Source organism: Canis lupus, chromosome 30, assembly GCF_003254725.2.
Source record: "Canis lupus dingo isolate Sandy chromosome 30, ASM325472v2, whole genome shotgun sequence".
NCBI lineage: Eukaryota > Metazoa > Chordata > Mammalia > Carnivora > Canidae > Canis > Canis lupus.
Genome location: NC_064272.1, coordinates 33,541,879 through 33,552,560, shown reverse-complemented (window position 1 = coordinate 33,552,560; position 10,682 = coordinate 33,541,879). Strand labels below are relative to the sequence as shown.

Genomic DNA, 10,682 nt, shown 5'->3' with positions numbered 1-10,682 from the left:
GGAGCCCAGGTGAGCTCGCGCGCGGCGCATTTCAAACGGGCCAATCAGCGCCCGCCCGCGGGGAAAGGGGCGTGGCCTCGGAGGAAAGGGGCGTGGCCTCGGAGGACGTGCCGGCTCTGCCGGAAGCGGGGCTGGTCTCCTAGGCGACCGCCGGGCGCGGGCGGGAGGTGCTGCTGCGGGGCGGACCTCGGAGGCGCTGAGACCCCGCCCCCCCTCCCACGTTCCCGGCCGGGCGGCTGCGGGGTTTTTCCCTGCGGCACAGGAAGCCGGCTGGAAGGGCAGGGCCTCGGGGGACCCCCCAGCCCGCAGCGTTCCCGCCCGGGAGCCGAGCCCTGCACCGCGGGCCCCCTCCCTGGCCTCCACCCCGCCCCGCACGCGGGCTCGCCCTGTGCCCTCCACCCTCCCCGGATCTCCCTCGCCGCTGCCCCCGGCCCTTCCGCAGACACGCGCTGTTCCATCCAATGCCTGATCCCCGGCGCTGTGATAAAGGAAACCCCACGCCCAAGATGGAGCCCCAGCCCCCCCTCCCCCAGAAGCGTGGTCAGAACGGGTCAGCCAGGGCACCCATGAGGGCACCTGTCACGGGGACCCCTCCTCTCCCCGCCCGCACCAAAGGAAGAGGAAGAGGAGATGATGCCCAGAGTAGGACCCCCCCCCACCACCGCCTTCCACCCCAGGTCCTTTCTCTTGTGTCACTGACCCCTCCCTAGCCCCACCCTCCCTATGAAGACCCTTCCACTTAGGGTCCTGGGAGCACCTCTCTGCTTGCTGGATGGGATGCCCCTCGATTCGCGAGTCAAGCCAAGTTGATCTTTTCAATGACCCCGCTGAATTTTTGTGTGGCCACATACAGAGATGAACGGATGGAGTTTGGGCCTTGCCCTTGAAGAGCAATGGCCAGAGCAGCTCTTTCCTAAAATGGACAGATTCTACCCCACTTTGGCCCATCGCTCTCAAATCTGTGTCTACATCTGTGTTCTCACGGGGCTCTAGGCCCATCTCCTCGCTGGACACCGGTGAAATGGACATAATTTAATATCCCTGGCCCATATTGTTACACACAAGGATGGTCTTTCCTGATGCTTTTATGGTTTTTTTGCGTGTGTTTGTTCGTTTGTTTTTTTTTTTATGTATAGGCCTTTGAACCATCAGAAGTTTGTTGTTAAATGGCAGGTTGGGATTTGTGTTATTTAGGAACTGGGTGTAGCTGCTGGCTACTTACCTCTTTTACCCTGCAGGTGGCCTTGGTCTCTCCTTTGGAACTCTTCTCACCAAGACCATCACCCCCCACCCTACCTTACTTGACCTCTCAACAGCACAAAAAATACTGATTCCTCTTTTCCTATGCCTTCAGCTTTTTTTCCTCCTAAGCTCCCTAAGCCCCTCTTTCTCAGAACTCATTTGTGAGGTTTTTTTTTTTTTTTTTTTTTTTTTTTTTTTTTGCGGGAGGGGGGGGTTGTGTGTGTGTGTGTTGTTTTGTATTTTGTCCCTTAAATGTTGTAGCTTAGGGTTTTGACCTGGTCACTAGCTGAGGCCTCTCCTCAGGCACCCCCAGTCACTCTCCTCGCTTCACATACCATTCAAATTTGTCCTTGTCCACTTCAGACCTATATGTCCAATTGCCTTCTGGATTCTCCGTGTGGGTGTCCCACAGGCACCTCATACCTACCGCACCCTAATTGCTTCCCCTGAACCTGCTACCCCACAGTGGATGGTATCACCATCTACCCAAGCCACCCAAGCCTAGGGTCCCAGGTACCATCTTGGACTTTTGCCTCTCTTTCTTTTCCAACCATCCACTCACCACATCTTGAAAGTTCTACCTATAAAATAGCCTTCAAACCTCTCAATCCATTTCTCTCCATCCCCTTGGCTACTCAGCATCTTGCAGTATGGATGACTGCAATAGGAATCCAACAGGCTTCCCTGCTGCTACCCTCCGAACCTACTCATAAACCACAGATCTGGTCATGTCACTCCCCTGCTTCTAACACTGCAGTAGCTCCCCATGGCTAGACGCCCTCCACAGGGCTCTGAGGCTCTTCCTCTCCAAGCCCATCACTTGTCATGGCCCCCAGCACCCCTCCAACCACATTACCTCTCCGTGCCCCAGGCTCATGGAGCAGTCCCTCTGCTGGCAAGCTCTCCTCCCTGCCTTCCTCTGACAATGCCTCCTTACTCTCAGTTCTCAGCAGATCTGTCAATGACCTGGCACTGGATGCTGGGCCCCTACTCTATACCACCCTCCCCACCCCACCCCCCATCCACCCCGGTCCCCTGCACCTTCCCAGCACCTGTTGCTTTGTTCAGATTGGTCACCACTGTTCCTTTCTGTGCCCGCTACCAGCTCATCTCCACAGCCTCACTAGGTGGTGCTGTTGCACCCTGGCACCCAGCAACGGAGGCTCTTGTTTGGAAGGAATCGATGCATCCAATCCAGCTGAGGATCCAGTTACATGGAGCCCCCAGCTCTTCTGGCCAGTTTTTTCTTCCTCGCTTCTAATCATACTAAAGCTCTCTGGCTTATTCTCTTTATTTTATTTTTATTTTTATTTATTTGAGAGCGAGAGAGCACGTGCAAGCAGGGGGAGCGGCAGGCAGAGGGAGAGGGAGAAGCAGGCTCCCCGCCAAGCAAGGACCCTGATGTGGGGCTCCATCTCAAGACCCCAGGATCATGACCTGAAGCAAAGACTGACTGAGCCAGCTAGGCGCCCCTCTGGCATATTCTCTTAAAAAATAAAATTAAATTAAAAAATAATAATAATAAAATAAAATAAAAAAGGGAAAAGAAAAGAAACAGGCATTTCATACCTAACACATTATCTCTTCCCCCAAAGGGTTCCCCAAAGCCAGTAAAAGATTTGCACTTTCGGGGATCCCTGGGTGGCTCAGCAGTTTGGTGCCTGCCTTTGGCCCAGGGCCTGATCCTGGAGTCCCGGGATCGAGTCCCACATCAGGCTCCCTGCATGGAGCCTGCTTCTCCCTCTGCCTGTGTCTCTGCCCCAATCTCTCTCTCTGTGTGTGTGTGTGTGTGTCTCTCATGAATAAATAAAATCTTAAAAAAAAAAAAAAAAAGATTTGCACTTTCCCCTAGAATTAGATATCCAGACCACGGATAATGGTAGGAGACAGGAAGGTAGTATAACTGAGAGGCTTCTATTAAAGTCAGGCTATGGAGGTATAATTTATGTCCAGTAAAATCCACCCTTTTCGGTTGTACCGTGTTAGTATTTAACAAACACAGCGGCCTGTAACCACTGCCACTATAGGATGTATAATCCTCCCACCACTCCAAAGCTTTCTCTGTGCTGCCCCTTTGGGGTCTATCACTTTCCTCTACCCCCAGCCTGTGGCAACCACTTTTCTGACTTCCTTAGAGTTTTAACTTTTCCAGAAGGTCTCTTCTTTCACTGAGCAAGATACTTTTGATATTTAAGTGTGTGTTGCACATATCAGTAACATGGTCCCTTCTTACTGCTGAGTGGTAATCCTTTGTATAATGCATGACAGTTTATCCACACTAGCTGATGGACATTTAAGTTGTTTCCACCTTTTGGCAATTATGGTATACTTTTTAAAAAAGATTTTATTTATTTATTCATGGGAGACACAGAGAGAGGCAGAGACATAGGCAGAGGGAGATGCAGGACTGGATCCCAGGACCCTGGGATCACTACCTGAGCCAAAGGCAGAGCTCAACCACTGAACCACCCAGGTACCCCAATTATAATTCTTTGCATAAAGGTCTTTAAGTGGATAGGGATTTTCATTTCTCTTGGGTGGGATTGCTGGTCTTTATTGTAAGTATGAATTTGACTTTATAAGAAACTGCCAAACTGGACTGGGAGGGTCCTATGCAAATCACAGGGGAGAGGCTGACACATCAGGGGATGCAAACCATAATTAACTCAGAACACTCAGCTATGCAAGTCCAGCTGTGGGACTCATAACCACGAGTGACCAGAAAGCTGCCAAAGCCCAGAGCATTTGAGGGAAGGTGGTAAAATGAAGACAGGATGCCTGTGGCACTTCAAACACACTCAACACTCACCACTCTGGGAGCTCTGTCCCTGGCCCTGCTGTTCACTTGCTGGCAGTGGCAGCACTGTCTCACATCTACAGGCCATGTGACCCTCCCCAGGCCATTTGAAAATGAATGACTGTATGTTAATGTTTTACATACTCAAAAAACAATAAAATAGCAAGCTTGGGAAGGGGGGGGAGAGGCTGTAAAATTGATACAAAAAGAAACAAATGCTCTGAACCATATTTCAAATGAATAACCCACATAAAAGGGCCATAACTAACCCAAGTAATTTAGACTATTGAGACCATATGCCCTCAAGGCTCAAGACAAAAAGAACTTGAAACATTTATTGAATTCTAATTAGTAAGCCTTTTTGCAGACATGGGTTGGTAATTCTGAAATGACATTCTGTACATTCTAAGATTGAGCGAATAATACATTGTGGATAATGGGAGCCACCTTTCTCACTGCTGGAGAAGAGAGTTACGTAAACATCAAAAGGGTGAAGGATGAAAAGTGCTCCAGCCAGACACCCCAGTACCTGGGAATACTTCATACTATTTGGCAACATTTTCCCAAATATGAAAAAAAAAAATGGTTGGACTAGACTCATGTTTCTTAAACTCCATTAAAAATCACTTGGGACTTTTGATGAAAATTTAAAACTCCAGGACCTTTTCCTCCCAAGGTATGCCTCATCTGTCCATTTGGGTCTGACCATGTACATTTTGCATCATCAAACACATTTTTGAAAGGCTGGATTAAATTCCTTGTTCCATGCTCTAAAGGAGGCAAGAATTAAGCCAATTTTAGAAATCTGTTGCCCCGAGTGAAGATAAGGGCTGTGGCAATTCTCTCTTTGTCTGAAATACATATATTACATGTACCCATACAAGTACCACGAGGTCAGAGGAAAGACAGCCCCTGCACAATCTCCCAGAAAGCACTCTCGGGAGAAATTCCAGAATTCTCAAAAGTCAAGTGATCCATACTTTTTCTAGAGTTATATACATTTCAGGAATTAGTGGCTTGATTTCCATCCTTCCAACAGGACAACTGCCTACTGGTCATGGGGCCTTTGCACATATGCCACCTCAACCTGAAACACCTGCCCAGCAACATGCTTGCCAAGCAGGCCCTTTTTTGCCTATCAAGGCTCTCCTCAAATGTCAGCTTCTCAGAGTGGCTGTCCAATCTCACCTGCCGTGTCCTTCCCATTTCCATTTCTCCACTAGGCCTGTTTCCTTTATAGGACTCACTACTATCTGAATTGATCTGTCTTTTCCTACTGACAATCAGCACATTGGCTCCACGCAGGAGGACAGGGTGGGTTTTCCTCACTTCTCTTATCCCCAGTTCCTAAAACGGTGTTCATTCTATACATATCGGGTACAAAATAAATATTCACAGAATGATTTAGCAACACACTCGTGTACAGGAATCTATTTCTTATGATAATGAACATGTCTGCAGTGTGATAGGGGGAAACATGACCAAATCAAGTGGGAAACAGGCCTTTATTATAATAAATTTTTTTTTTTTCTCCCACACAGTTTAAGAAAACCAGACATTAGTTAGATTGGAAGAACATCTGAGTTTGGAAATGGGTCTTTGCTTTTTCGTCCATGATGGATTGTTGGCTAGAAAATCAGAGACTGGCATTATCAACTAGTATGTTATAAAGTGCTGTCATACTGGGTTAACAGGTGTTTCATATAGAGCCGTGGCCAAAACACATCTGGGACACAACAGAGCCAAATGAAGCGTCTCGCCAACACTTGTGACCACACCGGTCTCCTCCACCTCACCTTACCTCTCAGGTAAGCTGGGTTCCACATCAAGCACTCCAAGAAAGACTGCTGCAGACCAGCTATTTAGATCACTTTGTACTCAGGTGGTTTCTAAAGCCTCCCACCTCTCATTCTAATCCACAGGGACAAATTCGTTTCTCTCTAAAAACTGACCAGTGGAAACCGAAATTCTAAGATGAGCAGAGGACGAAGAAGTGGACCACACGGCCTCATCCAGACCCATTCAAGTGTCACCACAACTGTGGCGTCTGGGAAATCTTGGAGCAGTGCTTCTCAAGCAAGGAGAGGAAGAAGAGGGACATCCCATGGGGAGTTTGTGGCCTCCCCGCCCCCCACAATCCCTTCTGAGGCAGTGCCATGGTGAGCAGTTGCTACTAATGGGAGTATGACACATCTCCAGGTTGTATTGAGACACTCAAAAAACGCTGAGAGCTGCTACATGAAAAGACATCTTCCTGGTGAGGTCTTCAGCTCACCCACTGCCAGCCTTTTTGACTTTCTGGGATGGCTTAACCAAAACTATACCCATATTACACTTAATACCTAATGGTGATTAATATATTTGAACCCATTCTCAAACATCTAGAAGCTTCCATCCTGTACACTGGAAACTGTTATCAAATTTTAACTTGTAACACTGCCCAAAAAGTATACAATGGGACTAAATTTGCCAAACATATAAAAACAGTATGAAACTCCGGTCCTACTTTGTTACCATTTCTTTTCCATCATTAAGTATGATGAAAAAGCCACATAACCAAAAATTAAATAATCTAAAGGTCCTTCAAGTTAATCACCTATTATCTTTCAACTATTTCTGAGCCAAAGAACATTAATGCACTCTCTCTAAATAAGAGATATTTAAAAGCTTCGTGTCTTTGGCATTACTGGAAGAGGGTATTTAAACTTTGTACTTTTCAGCATAAAACTGCAGTTACAGCAAGATGAAATGGAAGCCCACAGACCCTGCTGGGGTAAAATTCCACTAACAATGTCAGATTGTTGCCAAAAACTAAATTTTGTCATGCAGCTGGCAATTAATGTACCAAAAATTTACCAGGCCATATAATTTTATCAGTCTACCTTCCCCAGAGGAAATAAACAGATAATAAAACTAATGAAATCATATTTCTTGACCACTCTCATCCAATATAAATTTTTACTTATCCTCAGAGGATTGGACGATGAGCTGTTCACAGGCCATTCAAGTTTCTGGGCCAGTTAACTATAGAGGCGGCATTCTAAGATATGGGGGTGTTCCTGAGTCAGCAAAGAAGATCCTGCTTTGTGATGGACAACCCCTTAAGTCATTAGCAAATGCAGATCAGGGGTTAATGGGCCTCTGTTAAAAAACTGTTTTGCATCAGCATTTCTGGACTCTCCGAAGAAAACACCACGAAACACTAAACTTTAACTCCCAATGCAACAGATGAGAAAACGTTCAGTTTTGTGCAGAGTAGAAAGCAGGGGATACATCCTTAGGTTGATAAGGTGTGGAAAATTAGGTCAATCACAGCAAAGCCCATAAGCCCAGTGCCTCATGGAATTCATCACAAAGCATTTCTTCAAGTTTGGTCTGGGGCCCTTCTGCATTAGAATAACCTGGGGACTTGCTCAGATTTAGGGCAAATCTCTAAAGACCTACATTTTTAAACTACGAATGCAGAATCTCCAGATTTGGCCTGGAAATCTGCTTTTGTCACAAACCCACCAAGTTCTTCTGATTCACAGTAAAGCTTGAGAATCACTACAGTTGACCAAACCGTTAGGAAGGCTTTTAGCACACTCTGCACATGAACACTAAAATTTGCAGCATATTTGAAATGCTGAAGCAACATCAAATGTATAACAGCCCCAAATATGGTAATGTCATTGATTTAGAAGGTGACAGATAAACATGGCTGACTGGGATTAACTCCGCCAGTTCCCACACATAACATATTTGACCTGCACTACACAATACTGTGCAGCATCAAACTAGCAACAAGAAAACAGAACAAAACAGAACATGGACACCCAGCCATGTGGACTTTTAAGAAGATCCAAATCCATATGACAGGGGAATTGGCACTTTGAGGCAGAACGGATTTGTGGGAAAGAGGACTTTCACTTTCACTTCACTTTCATTCCCTTCACTAGGTGGAGAAAGGAAGAAGACTCCTCCCCAAATCAGGTCTCTTCATTCTGGGTGCCTCCCCAGTCTCTAGGGTTCCCGTAGACCCAACTTCCTCCTATTCATGTTCTCTCTGCTGATCTTTCTGGCTTATTCCCCTCCCACTGTGGACCTCTTGGGCAGAGGTTGTGCTGTGTGGAACTCATCAAATGAAGAAAGTTCCATTTTCAAAGGGTAATACTACAAGGGTAGTAAAGCTTCATTCAACTGTTTAATAGCAAAGCCACAAGGGTGGTAGGCTTAATCCAACTGTTTAAAGAGAACTGCAAAACCCATTTTAAATAAATTTAAAACTTAATGAAATGTGAAGGATTTGCCCAAAAAGGACTTAATTGAACCCATCTTCCCATTTTAAAATCATAATACAGAATCAATGCACATCCAGAGAAATTTCCCCAGTTAAATACCTTATTGACATGAACCTACTCAAAAATTCCAAGACACCCACCATTGTGAATATTTTAGACCTTGGCAAACTGGTACCATGCCACTGGCTTATAGTGGTTGGGATGTTGTAGCTTAATGTTGACATCTGGCATGAAAAGCTTATGGTCTGAATCATGTTTCTTTTTTATGTAATTCTGGCTCGGGAATCCGATACACAGCAGCTGAGAAATAAATTATGTTGCTGAGGCTGAAGATGAGGCACAGAAGTATGGCTCCAGCTATCTGAGGGAAAGACAGGGGCCGGGAGTTGACCAGGAGCCAATCCTTCCTCAGAGTCTTGTCCAGAAGTATGGCTTCCATCTGCATGTAAGTGGCCAGGATCACACACACATGGAATAGCTGGTGACTGTGACCTAGGCAAACACAGAAAAGGCCACCAAGGTCAGCAATACAGAAATGGACTGTTGATACTCTACTATGGCATGTAGGCTACACACATCATGCTGGATGCAAGAAGCCAAGCACAAGAGACCACTTGTCAGATTGATGTCAGATTCCATCTATATCAAGTATCCAGAAAAGACGAATTCTCAGACACAAGGTAGATTAGAGGTTGCTACACACAGGGGGTAGGAATCGGGATTAACAGTACTTGGGCACGAGAGGTCTTCTGAGTGATGATAATGTTCTAGAACTCATTTATGGTGATGGTTGTCCAACTTGCTCAGTTTACTAAAAATATCACTGACTTGAATACTCAGAATTAGGGAATTATTTGGTATGTAAAGTAGGCCTCAATAAATTAAAATGCATTGTGAGAAAACTTAAAAGCCCAGCCGAGATAGCCAAGTCCATGTTTCAGACAACTTCTCTGTCAGTCCCATTTTTCAGGTGAAGAGGTCTGACATCATGTCCTGCTACACAGTTCACCTCTTCAGAGCCGGGACTCATCAATTCCCATCCTGACTTCAATGCCAAAGGAGTCGCCAGCCAGACCTTCTGATGGCCACTTAGGAGGCAGTCCTCTCCCTCCTGCTGGTTAATCCCAGACATGACCAGGAGCTCTTCCTCCCCATGACCAGGACTCTGGTTGGGCAGCCTTTCGTACACAGAGGGGAGGAGCCAGCAGAGGGGGTGGGAGTGGGCAGGCAGGGATGTGCAGAGTTGGTAGTGGTGAGAAAAGGAGTCCATTGCTCAGGGCCAAGGACTATTTGCGGAACAACCCTCAGAAACCAGAAGATGAGCATGTGTAAGGGCTGAATTGTTCTCCCTCTCCTTGGTTCCCAAGGTCGAAGTCCCAACATCCCCCACACCCCGTCCCCACTGTACTTCAGAATGTGACCATATTTGGAGATAGGATCTTTTAAAAAGACAATTAAGTTAAAAGGAGGTCACTAGACCCGCTATGACCGGTGCCCTTGTAAGAAGAGGAGGTTAGAGCCTGGGCAGGCACATCCACAGAGGAAAGACCCTAGGAGGAGAGACAGAGAAGACGGCCGTCTGCAAGCCAGGGAGAGAGGCCTCAGGAGAGCCCAACGCCACCTGCACCTGCCGGCTGCCAAAATAATAAGAAAATACATTTCTTATTTAAGCAACAATCCCCAGCCCCCTTCCAGTCTATGAGTCTTTGTTATGACAGTTCCAGCAAGGAATACAACACAAGAGTTAAAGAGGATTCTTGAAGTAAGAGAGAGATAGAGAGAGAGAGAGAGAGAGAGAGAGAGAAAGTCAGCGTTGTACCCCCAGGACTTATCCCAGAGTAAGTGTTCAAAAGTGTCCCGGGAAAGGACCAGCCTGACCACCTGCACTCCTGAGCAGATACAGAGTCGGGAATGGGAGTGTGAGAGAGAGAGTCCTCTTGGGTGGGTGGCCAGTGAGCTCCCTACAGCAGGGAGCTGCCTGCACCCCAGGCCGCATCCCCAGGGAAGAAGGTGTGCCTGGACATGCTGCCCCTGCCTCACTCAGGCCAGACTCGGGGCCTGTGTGGGATTGCCACATCCACTTGTGATGCAGCCAAGTGGCTTCTTGTCCAGCAGAGAGCCCTGCTCTCCGAGGGCACATATCCAAGCAGAGAGAGGTGACTAGCCGAGCTCCCCGAGGCTCAAACCTGTCTCCATTAGGGCAGGAGATAAAGACAGAAAGTGCCAGGAGCATGAGATGTATCTGCAATGTGGCTACAGCAAGAAGAGTGATTTCAGCACTGTGGCTCGATAGGAATGTGGAGGAGCTTCCTGTGGGTCAACGCTCACCAGTCAGCATGTGGGCTGGAGGCGCTGGGGAGAGG

General features: G+C 47.1%; 1 protein-coding gene and 1 long non-coding RNA gene across 11 annotated transcripts in view; one reads left to right on the top strand and one right to left on the bottom strand.

The window, feature by feature from the left end:
* Positions 1-150: 150 nt before the first annotated feature.
* On the top strand, positions 151-8,754 carry LOC118352849 (uncharacterized). 3 transcript variants are annotated; one of them, XR_007407238.1, is made up of 4 exons: positions 151-642; positions 854-5,847; positions 5,962-6,198; positions 8,617-8,754. It is a non-coding gene; the product is annotated as an uncharacterized LOC118352849 (long non-coding RNA). The 3 variants fall into 3 exon arrangements; XR_007407239.1 differs by having other exon boundaries at positions 151-677; XR_007407237.1 differs by having other exon boundaries at positions 154-1,755; positions 2,348-5,847.
* PAQR5 (progestin and adipoQ receptor family member 5) overlaps positions 5,531-10,682 on the bottom strand; it is a 69,973-nt gene continuing 64,821 nt past the window's right edge. For all 8 annotated transcript variants that reach the window (XM_035708622.2, XM_025472337.3, XM_049104028.1 and 5 more), the window contains one exon: positions 5,531-8,811. In XM_035708622.2, coding sequence (XP_035564515.1) covers positions 8,570-8,811 — 242 coding nt within the window. In that variant the 3' untranslated portion in view covers positions 5,531-8,569. The remainder of the gene's footprint in view (positions 8,812-10,682) is intronic.